Source organism: Pristis pectinata, chromosome 2, assembly GCF_009764475.1.
Source record: "Pristis pectinata isolate sPriPec2 chromosome 2, sPriPec2.1.pri, whole genome shotgun sequence".
Taxonomy (NCBI): domain Eukaryota; kingdom Metazoa; phylum Chordata; class Chondrichthyes; order Rhinopristiformes; family Pristidae; genus Pristis; species Pristis pectinata.
Window position 1 is genome coordinate 13,750,273 of NC_067406.1, and position 20,393 is coordinate 13,770,665.

The 20,393-nt window shown below is 44.0% G+C and overlaps 1 protein-coding gene across 2 annotated transcripts in view; it reads left to right on the top strand.

Moving 5' to 3' along the window:
- Window positions 1–20,393, top strand: part of suclg1 (succinate-CoA ligase GDP/ADP-forming subunit alph) — an 87,395-nt gene that overhangs the window by 12,241 nt on the left and 54,761 nt on the right. The window contains exon 2 of one of the 2 annotated variants that reach the window (XM_052042446.1): window positions 10,322–10,428. In XM_052042446.1, coding sequence (XP_051898406.1) covers window positions 10,322–10,428 — 107 coding nt within the window. The remainder of the gene's footprint in view (window positions 1–10,321; window positions 10,429–20,393) is intronic. The other variant, XM_052042456.1, reaches the window with a different exon arrangement.

Consider the following 20,393-nt stretch of genomic DNA (forward strand, 5'->3'; position numbering starts at 1 on the left):
TTGGAAAAAGTGAATGTGTAAACTGATGAAATTAAGGTTCCATTCAGGTCAATTGTTTTGTCCTAGATGGTGTTAAGGTGGGGGTCATTCTGTTAAAAGTAGACACTTCCATCTGACATAATATGTCTTTGCAGATGGAAAGGTTTCTTTGAGTTGGGAGGTGAGTTATTGCAAGTTGTTGTAATGGGGCATGTGGTAGTGGGGATAGAATCGGTGAAGGCCGTGCCATTGAGTGTCATGGGGAGATGTTCGGCTCTCTTCTCAGTGATGGTCATTGTTTCCCTGCTTCTTTGGCGCAAATGTCTCTTGTTGCTTTTCGGACCAAACCTAAATCTTGGTCTTGCTGCATGTGGCAACAGAATGGTTCATTTACCTTGGGTGTTAAGTATGCAAACCTTTTTTTGGGGAAAAAAAATTGATTTGTATTTGATTGTATCTGGTTCTCCTCATTAAAGGAGCATGTAATATGTTACATACAATAGTCTTTAATAGGGTTGTAATTTATTAGGGTTAGTGTTTTTATAAGGTACTTTTATAAGGGTTATAAAAGTTTTAAGTGGTAGAGTGGGGGCTGGACTGCGCAGGCACGGCACGGGCAGCTTAAAAAGCCAACCGCCATATCCAACGGGCAGCATCGGAGCGGGCCGGAGTGAAAGGGAGCAGAGTGTTCTGGGCTTTGGCTCAAGGGGCGTCGGCGTAAAGGAGCAAGGAAAGGTAGGTGACTTGAGTTAAGGAAGGGGTATGAGTGCAGTTTCCTGTACTCGGTGTCAGATATGGGAGTTCCCAGGGTCTCCCCGTCTCCGGGAAGGCTACATCTGCACCCGGTGTGTCGAGCTGCAGCTCCTGAGGGACCGTGTTAGGGAATTGGAGATGTAGCTCGATGACCTTCGTCTGATCAGGGAGAATGAGGAGGTGATAGAAAGGAGTTATAGGCAGGTGGTCACACCGGGAATATTGGAATCAGGCAATTGGGTCACAGTCAGGAGGGGGAAGGGGAAGAGTCAGGTACTAGGGAGTACCCCTGTGGCTGTACCCCTTGACAATAAGTACTATTGGGGGAGACTGCCACTGTTGCTTCCCCCAGTTAGGCTGTGTCTCTGGCACAGAGCCTGGCACTGTGGCTCAGATGCGTAGGGAAAGAGTGAGGAAGGCACTAGTGATAGGGGACTCTATAGTTAGGTGGGCAGACAAGCGATTCTGTGGACGCAGGAAAGAAACTTGGAAGGTAGTTTGCCTCCCAGGTGCCAGGGTCCGGGATGTTTCGGATCGCGTCCAAGATATCCTGAAGGGGGAGGGAGAACAGCCAGAGGTCGTGGTACATATTGGTACCAACGACATAGGTAGGGAAAGGAATGAGGTCCTGAAAAGAGACTATAGAGAATTAGAAAGGAAGTTGAGAAGTAGGACCTCAAAGGTAGTAACTTCCAGATTACTGCCTGTGCTAAGCGACAGCGGGTATAGGAACAGAATGAGGAGGAGGTTAAATGCGTGGTTGAGGGATTGGAGTAAGGAGCAGGGATTCAGTTTTCTGGATCATTGGCGCCTCTTTTAGGGCAGGTATGACCTATTCAAAGAGGATGGGTTGCACTTGAATCCCAGGGGGACCAACATACTGGCGGGGAGGTTTGCTAAGGCTACTAGGGAGAGTTTAAACTAGAATTGTTGGGGAGTGGGATCCGTACTGGAGAGACTGGGGAAGAGATGTTTGGCTCTCAAATAGAGGCAGCTAGGAGTAAGTACCATAGGCAGGTGATAGAAGGGACGTGTTCAGACAGGCTTGAGATGTGTCTATTTTAACGCAAGGAGTGTTGTGAACAAGGTGGATGAGCTTAGAGCTTGGATCGATACATGGAGCTATGATGTGGTGGCTATTACGGAGACTTGGATGGCTCCGGGGCTGGAATGGTTGATTCAAGTGCCGGGTTTTAGATGTTTCAGGAAGGACAGGGAGGGAGGCAAGAGAGGTGGGGGAGTAGCACTGTTGATCAGAGGTAGTGTCATGGCTGCGGAAAAGGTGGATGTTGTGGAGGAATTGTCTAAGGAGTCTCTGTGGGTGGAGGTTAGGAACAGGAAGGGGTCAATAACGGTGCTGGGTGTTTTTTATAGGCCACCCAATAGTGACAGGGTTATTGAGGAGCAGATAGGGAAGCAGATCCTAGAAAAGTGTGAGAATAACAGGGTTGTTGTGATGGGGGATTTTAATTTCCCCAACACCGATTGGCATCTCCAGACAGTGAGGGGTTTAGATGGGGTGGAGTTTGTTAGGTGTATTCACGAAGGATTCTTGACACAGTATGTAGATAGACCTACAAGAGGAGAGGCTGTGCTTGATTTGATATTGGGAAATGAACCTGGTCAGGTGTCAGATCTCTCAGTGGGTGAACATTTTGGAGATAGTGACCTCCTTTACGTACTCCTTTACGTTAGCACTGGAGAGGGATAGGAACAGACTAGAAAGGTGTTTACTTGGAGTAAAGGGAATTATGAGGCTCTCAGGCAGGAAATTGGAAGATTAAATTGGGAATAGATGTTCTCTGGGAAAAGTACGGAAGATATGTGGCAAATATTTAGTGGGTATTTGTGTAGAGCTCTGCATAGACATGTTCCGATGAGACAGGAGTCATGGTAGAGTACAGGAACCGTGGTGTACGAAGGCTATAATAAATCTAGTTAAAAGGAAAAGAAAAGCATAGAAGAGGTACAGAGAGCTAGGTGATGTTAGAGATCTGGAGGAGTACAAAGCTAAAAGGAAGGAACTTAAAGAGATTAGGAGAGCCAGAAGGGGACATGAGAAGGCCTTGGCGGGCAGGATCAAGGAAAACCCCAAGGCGTTCTACAAGTATGTGAAGAGTAAGAGGATGAAATGTGAAAGGATAGGGCCTATCAAGTGCAGCAGTGGGAAAGTGTGTATGGATCCGGAAGAAATAGCGGAGGTACTTAATGAATAATTTTTCCGTGGTGAATACTGACGTAAAGATCTGGGTGATGGTAGTGGGGACTTGCAGTGGCCTGAGAAACTTGAGCATGTAGATATTAGAAAAGAGGTGGTGCTGAAACTTTTGGAAAGCAACAAGTTAGATAAGTTGCCAGGACCAGATGAGATGTACCCCAGGTTGCTGTGGGAGGCGAGGGAGAAGATTGTGGAGCCTCTGACGATGATTTTTGCGTCGTCGATGGAGACGGGAGAGGTTCCGGAAGATTGGAGGGTTGCGGATATTGTTCCCTTATTCAAGAAAGGGAGTAGAGCTAGCCCAGGAAATTATAGACCGGTGAGTCTTACCTCAGTGGTTGGTAAGCTGATGGAGAAGATCCTGAGAGGCAGGATTTATGAACATTTGGAGAGGTATAATATGATTAGGAATAGTCAGCATGGCTTTGTCAAGGGCAAGTCCTGTCTTATAAGCCTGATTGAATTTTTTGAGGATGTGACTAAGCACATCGATGAAGGGAGAGTAGTAGATGTAATGTATATGGATTTCAGCAAGGCGTTTGATAAGGTACCCCTTGCGAGGCTTATGGAGAAGGTGAGGAGACATGGGATCCAAGGGGACATTGCAGTGGCCAGAACTGGCTGGCCTACAGAAGGCAAAGAGTGGTTGATGAAGGGTCGTATTCTGAGTGGAGGTCGGTGACCAGTGGTGTACCTCAGGGGTCTGTGCTGGGACCCCTACTCTTTGTGATTTTTATAAACGACCTGGATGAGGAAGTGGTGGGGCGGGTTAGTAAGTTTGCGAATGACACAAAGGTTGGGGGTGTTGTGGATAGTTTGGAGGGCTGTCAGAGGTTACGGATGGACATAGATAGGATGCAGAGTTGGGCTGAGAAGTGGCAGATGCAGTTCAACCCAGATAAGTGTGAAGTGGTTCATTTTGGTAGGTCAAATATGTTGGCGGAATATAGTCTTAATGGTAGGACTCTTGGCAGTGTGGAGGATCAGAGGGATCTTGGGGTCCGAGTCCGTAGGACACTCAAAGCGGCTGCGCAGGTTGACTATGTGGTTAAGAAGGCATATGGTGTATTGTCCTTCATCAATCGTGGAATTGAATTTAGGAGCCGTGAGGTATTGTTGCAGCTATATAGGTCCCTGGTCAGACCCCACTTGGAGTATTGTGCTCAGTTCTGGTCGCCTCACTACAGGAAGGATGTGGAAGCCATAGAGAGGGTGCAGAGGAGATTTACAAGGATGCTGCCTGGGATGCGGAGCATGCCTTATGAAAGCAGGTTGAGGGAACTCAGCCTTTTCTCCTTGGAGAGACGGAGGAGGGGGGACCTGATAGAGGTGTATAAGATGATGAGAGGTATTGATAGGGTAGATAGATGGAGGCTTTTCCCCAGGGCTGAAATGGTGGCCACAAGAGGACGTAGGTTTAAGGTGCTGGGGACTAGATACAGAGGAGATGTCGGGTAAGTTTTTTACTCAGAGTGGTGAGTGCGTCGAATGGGCTGCCGACAACGGTGGTGGAGGCGGATACAATAGGGTCTTTCAAGAGACTGTTAGATAGGTACATGGAGCTGAGTAAAATAGAGGGCTATGGGTAAGCCTAGTAATTACTAGGGTAGGGACATGTTCGGCACAGCTTTGTGGGCCGAAGGGCCTGAATTGTGCTGTAGTTTTCTATGTTTCTCTATAGGTTTACTGAAGCTCTGACTTGCAGGAGATTGGGGTGATACTTCTCCCTATTTAACTTGCAGAAATTTCTTTCAGTTGACTGGGTGGGAATGCCAAAGCCATTGACTTCAAGAACCCTATTCACCAGTTTAAACATTTACTTTCTGCAAGTGCGTACCACTCAAAAGATACAAAATCTGTTCCTAAGCCACTGATTCCACTTCCTTCACGGATGCTAAAATGGTGGGTGTAAATAACAGACTGTGAATGTGGTATTCCTGTACTTGACCCTTGGATAATGTGTTGATAGCCTGACATCAGGAGGAGTCCCTGGATAGCAGTAATTATGAACAGCCAGATTAAATTCACGAAGGATAAATTCTGGTTTGATTGCTTTGAGGCTGTAGCTACTAAGAGAAAAAGCATAGAAAAGTACAACACTGGAACAGGCCCTTCAGCCCACGATGTCTGTGCTGACCATGATGCCAATGTAAACTGCACATCTGCCTGCAATTCCCTTCCTGTTTGTGTGCCTGCCTAAATGCCTCTTAAACATTGCTATCATATCTGCTTCCATCACCTCCTCTGGCAGCTCATTCCAGGCGCCTACCACTCTCTCTACGTGTAAAGAAAAAGCAAAAAAAACTTGCCCCGTAAATCTCCCTTAAACTTTCCCACCTTAAACTGATGCCCTCTAGTATTTGACACTTCTATCCTGGGGGAAATAAACTCTGATTATCTATCCTATGTATGCCTCTAATAACTTTATATACTTTTATCAGGGTGCCTCTCTGCCTCCAACACTCCAGTTTGTCCAACTTCTCCTTGTAGCTAATACTCTCCAATCCAGGCAATGTCCTGGTGAACCTCTTCTGCATTCTCTCCAAGGCCTTCAAGTCCTTCCTGCAATGTGGCAACCAGAACTGTAAACAAATGTGGCCTCACCAAAGTTTTATACAGCTGCAACACAACTTCCCGACTTTTATAATCAACATCCTGACTGATGAAGGCAAGTATGATGTACGCCTTCTTGCCACTATCTACTTGTGTTGCCACTTTCAGGGAGTTATGGACTTGCACCCAAGATCCCTCTATACATCAATGCTCCTAAGGGTCCTACTACCTGCTGTATAGTTTCCTCTTACATTTGACCTCCCAAAGTGCAACACCTCACGCTTGTCTGCATTAAACTCTGCCATTTCTCTTCCAACTGCCGAATCCTTTGACAACCTTGCTCACTATCCACAATTTTTCCAATGTTTTTCAGGTGTAAACTTATTGATGAGCCCATCCACATTTTAGCCCAAATTATTTATTTATCCATTCATTCATATCACAAACAACAGAGGTCCCAGCACTGATCCTTGCAGAACACCATTGGTCATTGACCATCACTTTGAATAACACCCTTCCTCTACTACTCTGTCTACCATGGCCAAGCTAATTTTGGATCCAATCTACTAAGTCCCATGTTGCCTTTATCTTCTGGATGAGCCTACCATGAAGGACTTTGTCGAAAACCAATACTTAGTGGAGAAGGAACAATCACGATGGTATTAAGAACTTCAGGACTGTACTGAGAATCTCTTGTCAGTGCATTGGGAGCAAAAAGAAGCTTTTCATAAATGGCAGTAGGATGAGATATTTATTAGTCACATGTACGTCGAAACACACAGTGAAATGCATCTTTTTGCGTTACTGAGAATGTGCTGGGGGCAGCCTGCAAGTGTCGCCATGCTTCCGGCGCCAACGTAGCATGCCCACAGCTCCTAACCTGTAAGTCTTTGGAATGTGGGAGGAAACCGGAGCACCTGGAGGAAACCCACGCAGACACACGGGGAGAACGCACAAACTCCATACAGACAGCGGCAGGTTTTGAACCCAGGTTGCTGGTGCTGTAATAGCCTTACGCTAACCGCTATACCACCGTACCGCCCTACCTTGGAAATTACTCACCCAGCTTCCCCATCAAGTATCTCCTGCCCCCTCTGTGGAAGAGTTTACGGTTCCCAAGTTGGCCTCATCAGTCACCTTAGAACCAGCAAATCTGGAGTGGAGCTGGTCATCATCGTTACTGAAGGGCTGCCTTAGTTCAAGTTCATTGTCATGGGTATACATAGGGTATAAGTGCATTGAAAATTAGTTTTTTTTTGCAGTGCAGTACACTACAAACATGACAAACATAAGTTGACATAAGCTTAAAGTAACATAAATTATGCATAATTTACATGACACAAAAATAACAATGATGTTAGTGCAAAGATAAAATGATTAAGTGGAGTTTGGTACACACAGTTTGTTTGGACTTTCAAAGCCTTAGGTAAAGTTATTCTTGGAAGCCTTCTGAATCAAGTGAAAACTGGGAATCCAGACCAAAGCATAGCACTAGATTTTAAAAAAAGTATTTAAAAAAATGCAAGTATACTTGTAGAGATGTAATGCCAAGCTGGGGAGATGTAGAATGAAGCATTGCAGGTTCACCCAGTACCAGTGAATAAGCTCTTGTTTGTTCTGCTTTGCATAATTGACCTTTGTGCTATAACTAATTACAGTTGCTCTGTCAAATTTGCATCAATAAAGTTGAGAGATGCAGTTAATTATTTTCAGGATTTAAACTAGTTATCAAACTGACAAATATAATCTAATAATGTTTGATATTAACTACATTCTACAGGGGAGCAAAAAGCATAGTTAACCACAATACTGGACAAATGGAATAGAGTTTGCTAACCATCATTTATGGAAGAGTCTGCAAATGATAGCATATTTTCTGCTAAGGTCTGAACAATATGACAGATCATTGTACACCAGATTAAACAAGTCTAAAAGGAATTTTGCACCGGGTTTTTAAACATGTGGTCAGTCCACACTTGGAGTACGCGTGCCCACGTGTGGTACTGCTTGAGAAAGAAATTGCAGATACAAGTAATGAGACTGACTGCCAAAGGGAGAAGAGAAGCTTGATATTTGTAGCTGATAGAGGGGGAAACAGCTCTGGGTTCGCAGGTCTAGGAATGATCCTCTGCTGGGAAAGGCACGCTAAACCGGTGATGCGCAGGTCTCCAGTGCATGTTTCACACAATGACGGTCTCATTGCCAGTATGGCTACCTTTAGAGGATGTGTGGTGTCTGTAGTACTCCAGCTATGCAAGGAGAATCTGACAGAGTGCCTTTCTCACCACCAACTCATTAAAGTCCTGGTGCTTGTTTGATTAGCTATTTTGATAGCTTGCTTGGGGACCCACTTGACAGGATCCACCAACTCCTTTTCTTGGAGGGCTTGGAGGACATTTCTTGTGGTCAGAAGAAAGGGTAAGTTTATTTTTAAAAGAAAACAACTCTCTTTAGGTGAATCCAAGCACAAAACTCCATAGTCTTACATCTAATAAGGTAGACGCCCTTTTAAATTTCATTGAATTGGGAATCGGGTGCATCGTGAAGGCCTGTTTCTGAATGCTTGGTCTATATTGTTGTGTTGCATTGGATGCCACTGCACAAACCTATGCACCTCTATGACTTGATGCATCTACAGTCAGAGGACTAGGAACCAATGCTGACCTTCACAACATTTTCTTAACCTTTTCCACTCTTCATGGTGGCTTTTTTCCAAAAGTTAGTAACACTGGTTTAAAGATGTCACATTGTAAATTACTATTTCTCCTTAGTGTGTCTGGAATTCAGAAGGGGTTGCTTTTAAAAGCAATTGAATCCTTTTTGTGTTTCAGACACATTGATACTTATTCTACTTTCATTTCTCATGCAAAGTTTATCATGAAGTATGATGTTGCTGTGGACTGCCAAGGGCATGATCCCTTGCATAATCCACATTACTTGGGTTTATCTTGCATTAATAATGGAAATCACTGCCTATTCCCATATGAGATTTTCTGTTTGGATGACATCTAGGTGTTGTATTAAAAGTTTGTATCTTTTTATTTTTCCATATTCATATTCTATAAAGCTGGATCCTTTCTGGTTGCTGGTGAGATTACTTTCGTAGTGATTTTTGGTGAGATATTGGAGTTGATGAGGATAAGATGGTCATTGCGTATTTGGTTCTCCAGAGGCTTCTGATAAGGTGCCACAGACCAGGCTTATTCAGTGAAGTAGAAGCGCATGGCATAATAGGGTCATGGATAAAAGACGGACTCAGTAAGAGATAAATTGTTGCTTTTAGCAGTGGAGGAAGATGAATTGTGGCATTCCCCAAGGATCGGTGTTAGGATCACTGCTCTCTTGATCTGTATGACTGACCTAGACTTGGGGGTACAAGGCACAATTTGTAAATTTATGAATGATACAAAACTGGCAGGATTGTGAACTGCAGAGAGGATAGTGATGGATTGCAGCAGTATATAAACAGGATGGTAGAATGGGTGGAGAGAGGGGTGACAGATAAATTTAATGTGGAGGAATATGAGGTGATACATTTTGGTAGGAAGAATGAGGAGAGACAATGAAGAAGTCTTGCTACAATTCTAGAAACCACAATAGCTTAGTGGTTAAGTCACAAGACTAGCAGCAAATTTCTGGACCATTGATTCTGCCACTCCTTAGATTCTTGAGACTTGAGTCTTGAGATGAGGGAATTATCCTCCGAGGAGACATTTGAAGCCGATTGATGAATGTTTATATTACAATGTACATTAAAGATTGACTGTTGAACTAATTGAAACCTGGAAAATTTCTGAAGGGATTGACAGAGTGAATATTGAGTAGCTGTCTCATCTGATTGGAGAGTATAGACAGAGGGAGCATAGTATAGAACATAGAACAGTACAACGCAATACAGGCCCTTCGGCCCGCAATGTTGTGCCGACCTTTAAACCTTGCCTAAGACGATCTAACCCCTTCCTCCCATATATCACTCTATTTTAAATTCCTCCATATGCTTATCTAGTAATCTCTTGAATTTGACCAATGTACATTCCTCCACCTTGTATCAGGACAAGGGGTCAATCTTTTAAGTGTGAGGTGAGAATGGCCTTGTATTCATATTTTCATGTTTCCTTGCGACATAAAAGAAAGCCATTCAGCCCATCAAGTTTATGCAGACTTTTGGAGTGTTCCTATCAGTCCCATTTCCCTCACTTATTTCTCTGAAACCTCCTCACTCGCCCAACAACTTCCTCTGATTCTCCTCACACCCACCTACATGAGTGGTAGTGTACAGAGGCTAAGTAGCCTATCAATCTGCACGTCTTTGTGATGCGGGAGGAAACTGAACCACTTGGAGGAAACCTGCACGATCACAGTGAGAACATGCAAACGCCACACAAACAGCACCAGAGTTCAGCATCGAATCTGGATCGTTGGAGCTATGAGGCAGCAGCACTACCTGCTACTCAAGGATTATGAATTTATAGAGTACCTCGGAGGCTGTAGCTGCTTGGTGGCTGATTGCATTCAAGACTGAATTGGATAGATTTTTGGACAACAAGGGACTCCAGTGATGTGTGGATTAGGCAGGACAGCAGAGTGCAGGCAGAGGATCAGCAATAATCTTATTGAATTGCAGAACAGGCTCACATGTCATGTGGCAATATCTTCCTCCCATTTCTAATGTTCTTAAGAAATTAACCTGGTGTGCATATTTTGTGACAAATGCACCATGATTATATCATATGTACATTGTCACTTTCCTATTGGACCTCTTTGACAGTCCTGATAGTATGTACTGAATCGTGTAATATTACTTTGCCTTTTTGTCAGTTGCAGTGGAACGGAGTGGAGTGAGACACTGCTACACCAGCTCAAGACAAAACCTCTACATAGACAAGACAACAAAGGTCATCTGCCAGGGTTTTACAGGAAAGCAGGTGTGTCACATTTGTTTGCTTCCTGTTTGACTTTGAGCAGTATTTAACGACAACATTTATTTCTGCTTCGTAACTTAAATTTTTCGCTTAGCATGTGAGTTTTCATTTTCTTTGAATTTTCAACCTGAAGTATTGGTATATGAACAGTGGCGCCCTCCTCTGGACTCTGTGCAAATCAGTTTACTTTTAATTTTACATTTCCCTTTTATTTTCTAAATTTTCAGTACAATAAACCTTTTTCTGAGCCATCACCTTTGTCCATCACCTCAGAGCCAACGAAGTATTTTTAAATGTGACACCTATTTTTGCACAAAGCAAGATTTCATAAGCAACATCTTAATGAATAACATGATGTCCATTTTTGATATTAAGATATAAAATATGATATTTATTAGTCACATGTACATCGAAACACACAGTGAAATGTGTCTTTTTGCGTTACTGAGAATGTGCTGGGGGCAGCCCGCAAGTGTCGCCACTCTTCCGGCGCCAACATAGCATGCCCACAGTTCCTAACCCGTATGTCTTTGGAATGTGGGAGGAAACCGGAGCACCCGGAGGAAACCCACGCAGACACAGGGAGAACGTACAAACTCCTTACAGGCAGCAGGGGGAATTGAACCCAGGTCGCTGGTGCTGTAATAGCATTACGCTAACTGCTACGCTACCGGGCCGCCCATGATGTTGATTGAGGGATGAGTATTGTTGAAGGGACTGGACATTGTTCATCATCACTAGATATTGAATTCCCTACCCCATGGTCCTGTGGGGTAGGGAACCTTCACCAAAAGGTTCACCACCAGCTTCTCCAGGGCAATTGAATGCCAGTTCCATCAATAACACAATGTAAGCTACTCTGCAATATGTGGTACAGGTTTCTTTACACCATTTGAAAGGGTAGACATTGTTTTGGTTTAATGCCTCAGCTGAAAGATGCCAATTTTGACCGTCAGTTGACAATAGGCAAGATCTTGCTGTCTGGGTAATACTGAGAGCACACATGCAGTCCGGTATGATACAGAATTCCTAAGGTGTTGAATGGTTCATCATTAATAATTCCATGCGTACCAATAATTTGAAAGACGCACAAGAGACTGCAGATGCTGGAATATGAAGCAACAAACAATCTGCTGGGGGAACAGAGTGGGTTGAGCACCATCTGTGGGAGGAAAGGAACTGTTGTCACTTCGGATCGAAACCCCACATCGGGATTAACTGGAGAGAGCCAGTATAAAGGGGAGGGGAAGTGGTGAGACGGGGGCCAGAGGAAGTTGGTGGACTGGTTGGGGGGGGGGGGGGGTGGTGAAGGATGATGGGCAGGTTGGTCTAGGTAGGGAGGGGTGAAGTTGGGAGATGGGGGCAGGTGGATAATAGATGGTGGCAGACAAAAAAAAAGTAGATAGAGCCATAATTTGAAATATTGCTTGGATGAATGAAAGATAAATTGTCCATGATGAGCCTTATCTCAGTATTAGACTGAACATGCCAGAATATGTTCCTAAATCCTTGAAGTGGGATTAAAATTTTCACCTTCAGATTGGGTGACCACTTTGTGGAATACCTCTGTTCAGACTACGAGAGTTGACTCTGACCTTCCAGTTGCCATTGGCCTTCTGCACTGTTCAAGCAATCTCCAATGTAAACATATGGATCTGCATTTCTCTCTCTATAGATGCTGTGTGACCTGATGAGTTTTTCCAGCATCCCCCTTTTTTTCTTTTAATGATTCCCTCGTTTTTTTTGTCAGTTTTGAATTTGTCTACGTAAGAGGTATTGAGTTGTCCCAGCATGGGTTAGAGGCAGTGTTGTCGTGCACCATCAGTATACATCACTTATTACATGTAAATCTGCTTTTGCTTTGCTGTGATATTTTTGTTTTTAGAGAAGCCTGAAGATAGAAATGAAAAGAGATTGCCACATTATGGACAGTAAGGGGCTCTCAGCCTATTGTCTCCTGGTAACTGGTTATCACGGTTTGTCATGGAGATTTGGTCATTTGTCACTATGAACTTCTGTGGACTTGATGACAAAAGGAACTTCTGTTACAAAACAAAAATACGGGAATGATTAGCTTCCGATGTAGAAATATTTTATTTGTTTCCTAGTTTTCTTCTTCTTTTTCATTATTGAATTGGTTCCCAATGACACTGGAATAAAAACAGAACAGAGGAAATATTCAGCTGGTCAGGCAGCGTCTGTGAGAAACATTTGAAGTTAATGAAAGCTGTAAGTCAACGAATCAATTAAAAGTATTAAACCAGTTTAAAAACCAGCTTAAAAAGGAGAGGAAAAAAAAACTTCGGAGGACTCGGGCTTCGGTTCGGAGGACTTCGGAGCAGCTAAGTGTTTTCTCTGTTTATCACTTTTATTAGGGTTTTTGGGTGTAAGGGTTAGTTTTTGTTAGGGTTTTTAGTGTAAGGTTTAGATTTTTTAATAAGTTTTTCAAGTAGTCGAGTGGGGGCTGGACTGCGCAGGCGCAGCGCAGGCAGCTTAAAAAGCAAACAGCCTAGAGAGCGGGCAGCGTCGGAGCGGGCAGCGGAGTGAGTAGCAGCAGAGTGTTCTGGGCTTTGGCTCAAGGGGCTTTGGCATGAAGGGGCAAGGAGGGTAAGTAGCTGGTAAGTAGGTAAAGGCAAGGTTTAGCTTTTGGTCATTATAGATTTGTAGGTGGGACTAACTAGGGAAAAAAAAAGGTAGTCAGATGGAGGACATGGTGGTGTGCTGCAGCTGTTTGATGTGGGAACTCGTGGACCTTGCTGCGGTCCAAGATGGCCACATCTGCAGTAAGTGCTTGAGGCTGGACGAACTTCGGCTCAGAGTTGATGAGCTGGAGTCGCAGCTACAAACACTGCGCAGCATAAGGGAGGGAGGGAGTTATGTAGACACGGTGCATCAGGTGACAGTCACCCCCCTTAGGGTAGGTACACCTGAGGTTCAGGAGGCAGATAGAATGGTGACGGTCAGGGGAGGGAAGAGGAAGAAGAAGTCAGGCAGGCAGACAGGACAGAGAGCCCCGGAGGCTGTTCCCCTCAGTAACAAGTTTTTTGCCTTGGAAGCTGTTGAGGGGGATGACCTGCAAGGGCCTAGCTGCAGTTACCAGGTCTCTGGCACTGGGACTGGTACTGCTGCTCAGAAGGGAAGGGTGGGAAAGAGACATGCGGTAGTGATAGGGGACTCGATAGTCAGGGAAACAGACAGGAGGTTCTGTGGCAGTGAGCATGAATCCCAGATGGTATGTTGCCTCCCAGGTGCCAGGGTCCGGGATGTCACTGATCGGGTCCACAGAATTCTTGAGTGGGAGGGAGAGCAGCCAGAAGTTGTGGTCCATATTGGCACCAATGACATAGGTAGGAAGGGGGATGAGGTCCTGAAGAGTGAGTTCAGGGAGCTAGGCAGAAAATTGAGGAACAGGACCTCAAGGGTAGCAATCTCGGGATTGCTGCCAGTGCCACGTGATAGTGAAGGTAGGAATAGGAGGAGGTGGCAGATAAATGTGTGGCTGAGAAGTTGGTGCAGGAGTGAGGGTTTTAGATTTCTGGATCATTGGGATCTCTTCTCGGGAAGGTGGGACCTGTACAGAGAGGACGGGCTACACCCGAACCAGAAGGGGGCCAATATCCTTGTGGCGAGATTTGCTAGGGTGGTACAGGAGGGTTTAAACTAGTTTGTGAGGGGGAAGGGAACTGGAGGAGTAGGTCAGAGGAAGAAGGGAATGGGGAAAAGTTAGATCAAACAGGTAGAGAGGCTTTGGGGAAGGAGAAGCAGAATACAGGCTGTAAAAGTAGTAAGGTAGATGGACTGAAGTGTGTTTACTTAAATGCAAGAAGTGTCAGGAATAAGGGGGATGAACTGAGGGCTTGGATAAGTATGGGGGACTATGATATTGTGGCTATTACTGAGACGTGGCTGACGTCAGGAGAGGAGTGGATATTGAATATTCCTGGTTTTCGGTGTTTTAAGAGGGATAGGGAAGGGGGGAGAAGAGGTGGAGGGGTGGCGATACTGGTCAGGGACACTGTTACGGCTGTGGAAAAGATGGATGTTGTAGAAGGATCATCTCTAGAGTCCGTATGGGTGGAGTTAAGGAACAAGAAAGGGGCAGTTACTCTACTAGGAGTATTCTATAGGCCCCCCGGTAGCAGTAGAGATATAGAGGAGCAGATTGGCAGGCAGTGTTTGGAGAGAAGCAGAAATAACAGGGTTATTATGATGGGAGACTTCAACTTCCCAGATATAGACTGGAACCTGCTTAGTGCCAAAGGTTTAGATGGGACAGAATTTGTTAAGTGGGTCCAGGAGGCATTCCTGACGCAGTATGTTGACAGGCCGACTAGAGGGAATGCCATCTTAGATCTAGTTTTAGGAAATGAACCGGGACAGGTGAAGGATCTATTGGTGGGTGAGCATTTGGGGGACAGTGACCATTACTCCATAACCTTTAAAATTGTCATGGACAGGGACAGGTGCAGAGAGGACAAGAGGTTTTACAATTGGGGAAGGGCTAACTACGAGGCTATAAGGAGAGAACTTGGGAGTGTAAATTGGGATGTCCTTTTTGAAGGAAAATGTACCATGGGGATGTGGTCGATATTCAGGGATCTTATGCAGGATGTTAGGGATAAATATGTCCCGGTGAGGCAGAGAAGGAATGGCAGGGTGAAGGAACCGTGGGTGACGAGAGAGGTGGAACGACTTGTTAGGGAGAAGAAGGTAGCATACGTGAGGTATAAGCAGCAAGGTTCAGACAGGGCCCGTGAGGAATATAGGGTAGCGAGGAAGGAACTTAAGAAAGGGCTGAGGAGAGCTAGAAGGGGACATGAAAAGGCTTTGGCTAGTAGGGTTAAGGAAAATCCCAAGGCCTTTTTCAAGTACGTGAAGGGTAGGAGGATGGCTAGGGTGAAGGTAGGTCTGATTAAGGACAAAGGTGGGAGAATTTGCCTGGAGGCGGCAGAAGTGGGAGAAGTTCTGAATGAGTACTTCTCTTTGGTATTCACCAGGGAGAGGGGTCTTGATGATGCGGAAGGCAGTGCTGGTAGGGGTAATGTTCTCGAGGTTGTTGATATCAAGAGAGAGGATGTGTTGAAGTTGTTAAATAATATTAAGACAGATAAATCTCCGGGTCCTGATGGGATTTTCCCCAGGCTGCTTCGAGAGGCGAGGGAGGAGATTGCTGAACCGCTGGTAAGGATCTTTGAGTCCTCGTTGTCTACGGGGGTGGTGCCGGAGGATTGGAGGGTTGCGAATGTTGTCCCCTTGTTCAAAAAAGGTAATAGGGATAGGCCAGGGAATTATAGACCGGTGAGTCTCACGTCTGTGGTGGGTAAGCTGTTAGAAAGGATTCTAAGGGATAGGATTTATGAACACCTAGAGAATCATGGACTGATTAGGGACAGCCAGCATGGCTTTGTGAAGGGAAGATCTTGCCTCACAAGCCTGATAGAGTTCTTTGAGGAGGTGACCAGGAAGATTGATGAGGGCAGTGTGGTGGATGTGGTTTACATGTATTTTAGTAAGGCATTTGATAAGGTTCCTCATGGTAGGCTTCTTCAGAAGGTCAGAGGCCAAGGGATCCAAGGAAGCTTGGCTGTGTGGATTAGGAATTGGCTTGCATGTAGAAAGCAGAGGGTTGTGGTGGAAGGAGTGCCCTCGGATTGGAAGGCAGTGACTAGTCGTGTCCCGCAGGGATCGGTTCTGGGACCTCTACTTTTTGTGATATTTATAGATGACTTAGATGAGGGGGTGGAGGGCTGGGTTAGTAAGTTTGCGGACGACACTAAGATAGGCGGTGTTGTGGATAGTGTGGAGGGCTGTCGGAGTTTACAGAGGGATATTGATAGGATGCAGAGCTGGGCTGACAAGTGGCAGATGGAGTTCAATCCGGAGAAGTGTGAGGTGGTACACTTTGGAAGGACAAACTCCAGGGCAGAGTACAGGGTAAACGGCAAGGTACTTGGCAGTGTGGAGGAGCAGAGGGATCTGGGGGTTCATATTCACAGTTCATTGAAAGTTGCCTCACAGGTGGAAAGAGCAGTTAAGAAGGCCAATGGGATGTTGGCTTTCATAAATCACGGGATTGAGTTTAAGAGCCGCGAGGTTATGATGCAGCTTTACAAAACTCTAGTTAGGCCACACTTGGAGTACTGTGTTCAGTTCTGGTCGCCTCATTATAGGAAGGATATGGAGGCGTTGGAGAGGGTGCAGAGGAGATTTACCAGGATGATGCCTGGATTGGAGAGTATTGAATATGAGGAGAGGCTTAAGGTGCTAGGGCTTTATTCACTGGAAAGGAGGAGGATGAGAGGAGACATGATAGAGGTATATAAAATATTGAGAGGAATAGATAGAGTAGACAGTCAGCGCCTCCTTCCCAGGGCACCAATGCTCAAGACGAGAAGTCATGGCTTTAAGGTTATGCGTGGGAGGTTCAGGGGAGATGTCAGAGGGAGGTTTTTCACCCAAAGAGTGCTTGGTGCATGGAATGCACTGCCTGGGGTGGTGGTCGAGGCAGATACATTGAACAGGTTCAAGAGCTTGTTGGATAGGCATATGGAGGAACGTGAGATAGAGGGATATGCGGGAGGAAGAGGTTAGGTAGTGTGAGGGTGGTCTGATGGACGGCACGACACGGTGGGCCGAAGGGCCTGTTTTGTGCTGTATGGTTCTATGGTTTAGAAGTACTTTCACCTAAATGGTTAAAATAATTGGAAATTGTCCACTATTTACCCTTGTCCATTGATGCAATTCTTCTCTATTGAAATAAATGAACTTGCTGTCCGGTTCATGGGGTAGATTTCCCAGCGTGACTAGAGGAGAATTGCAGTGATATCTCCCTGCTGGACTCCATGAAGAATTAATCGTTCAAATACAGTTAGGAAAATCCTAGCTTTGAGAGTCTAGCAGATTTGGTCTGTCTGTGTTCCTGGCACCACCTGGAGTGAATGCTTGCAGTTCAGCAGGGATCTGCCAAATTTCTAAGTGCGCTCTAGCCTGTTGTCTGCTTGTAACAGAACATAGTGCAGTTGAGGAATCTGAGGGTACTGATAGATTTTTGAGGGTACAATAAACTCTGTGGAAAGTTAACTCATAGATGTTTAACTAGCAAGCTAGAGCACAAAATGGTCAGTGTACAAATGAGTCTGTGTAAAGTTTTAAAACATTGCTGCGATTAATTAGTTGGGCAGGTAGCATCCATGGTTACTGACCTTTCTGCCAACGGATGTAGTCCTTTTTTTAAAGCTCTTTACTTCCATTAAATTCAAAGTCCTCCCCACTCTTAATCTTCTCTGCTTTAATGAGCACAGTCATTTGACATCGCTTTTCCTCTTTGGGCATTGTTCCCTGCTAGGTTTTTGCATTGTAATCACCTCCTTGAGTTTTGTTGTTCTGCTCCAGATCCCGTGATGTATTTGTGTATCCAGCATAAAATCCGTTATCCACTTTTCAATGTGGATTATTGGGGAAAGAAAGGTGTGTGAACTGATGAGGAACTCACAAATGGTGTGGAGCTGTTTGAGCAAAATGATAATATTTATCTATTAAATAATAATCTTATCCTTTTTAGTATTAAAATATTATCCAGATTTGTGCATTTGTAGCCCTTTCATTTTTTTCCAAGTCACCTGTACCAATGGCTACAAATTCATCATCTTTTAACAACTGTTGAATGGAATTGTATCTTCCATCTTCCACATCTGACATTATGTTCCTCAGAATTTAAGAATTTGTGATGATCTGTTTTTATATGGTAGATAATTAATTTCTTCTGTGATAAGCCTTACGAATAACTTCATTAATTGCTGTAGTTGTTGCTGAGTATACTTGGGGATTGCAGGTGAGGGAATTGGATTTCAATTGAAAAATCTTCATAAAACTGCAAAGAGTAGATTTGCATCAAAATTTAAGAAAAGTTTTAATAAAATGAAAGTCAAGAAACTGTAGATGCTGGAAATCTGAAACAGCTTAACCTACTGAGACTTGACAGCATTTCCTGCTTTATTTTAATACAATGCAAATCTATTTAGTTTGGGCTCCAGAGCATTAAATCTGTCAGATGGTAAATCATTCTCTGCTCAGCTTAGATACAACCTTTGCCTTTTAGGTATTTATTCAGTTCGGTTACATTTTTCTTGGGCTTTATTTGGGGGGAAAAAAAACTTGCATTACAACAAAACTCAAAGTTTATATAATCTTTTTTCAATTGAATTGTAAATACTGTGTATGAGCAAAGCATTAGCTTCCAAGAGGTTAATTCTGTATACTTTAATTTTTATTCATGCTTTCATGTACTGTGTATGTTAAGTGCTACCTGGTTAATAGATTTTTTTCTTCTGTGATTTGAGCACATCAAAAGTAATTTAATTCTATTAATTCTCTTTAATTTCAACTTCTGATGAAATGCTATTTTGCATCCCTATTATTCTGATGCTCTCACTGGATGCATAGAGTGGATAGTTGTGTGAAGTGGTATCTCCATTGTAGGTGTAGACATGTAGATCAAGTTACTTGAAGTTGTAGAATTCAGTGTTGAGTCTTGAAGCTGCAATGTACACAGACAGAATATGAAGTGCTGTTCCTCAAGCTTCCATAGGGCGTCATTGTACCAGTGCTGCCTTTTGGACTCGATATGGAATTCTACAACTTTGGGTAACTAGATTTCTTTGTCTGTGTCAGTCGTCCATATGTGATTTGGCTTAGCTTGTTTGTTTTATCCCTTTGTTTTTCCTCCTGGGAGTGGAGTACAAGCCCAGCCTGACCTGCCTGGCACATCTTCCTGCTCTGCATTTTGCATCTCCTACATTCTATTCTCAGTGTTGTTTTGTCAATGTTTTCATGCTCTAACTGCTCCCATTCACACGTTGATCAGATAATCTTTTCTTGCAGCTTATCCCCATTGTAGTGTAATGCTAGTTTGACCAAATCATAGATGTTTCCCCCCCTTTTTCATCCTCCCTGCAGCTTAACAAGCTTTTCTCTTCTTCCCAGTGTTGACAAAGGATCTTTGACTTGAAACATTAACTCTGTTTCTCTTCCCACAGATGTGGCCTGGCCTGCTGAGCATTTCTAGCATTTTCTGTTTTTATTTTGGATTTCCCAACATTTGCAACTTTCTTTTGATTTTTCTGCTCCATTTTGTGCACAAGAGTGGCGACACTTGCGGGCTGCCCCCAGCACATTCTCAGTAATGCAAAAAGATGCATTTCACTGTGTGTTTCAATGTACATGTGACTAATGTATAAACATCTTATCTACTGTCAAATTGTTTTCTTTGAGGACCACAAATTTTTACCTTTCTACTTGAATTGGTTTTGTGGTACCTTTCAAAATTGGATGCTCCATTTTGTGCATTTTATTTACAGTGCTAATTTTCTTTTTAATCATTCACTGGATGTGGGTGTTGCTTAAAAAAAATCAGAGTTTGTCACCCTTAAGAAGGTTGTGGTAAGTCTTCTACTTGAACCACTGCATGCTGTGTGTGGGTGTGTTGCAGTGCTTGAGTTTTCATCCTGCTATGATGAAGGGAATAGTGATATTTCCCATGTGCTTTCAGCCTTTGTCTTTCTAGGTGGTAGAGTTTGTGAATCCTGGAAAACTATTACAGGAGCCTTGGGGAATTGTTGTAACATAGATGATGAACAAGAAGTGAAATGTTTAATGTGTTCATATTTGAGTGGCAGCTCTGTTCTGGGTGGTGTAGAGCTTGTCAACCATAGCATGTATGGTAGAAGGGCTGAAAAGGCTTTGGGGAGTTGGGAGCTGATTAACTTGCTTTCAAAAATTTGGCCTCTAACCTGCTTCACCTGGCTGGTTTATTTAAGTTTCATGTTTAAGTTTCTGGTGAGGGTTGAACTTGGGGTGCTGGTGCATTTGATAATAGCAATGCCATAACGTGTTAGGGCAACTGTCATTTTCTGGGTAGATAATTGATAAATAGTATTGATGCCTTGCATCATGCCCACCTTGAATATTGC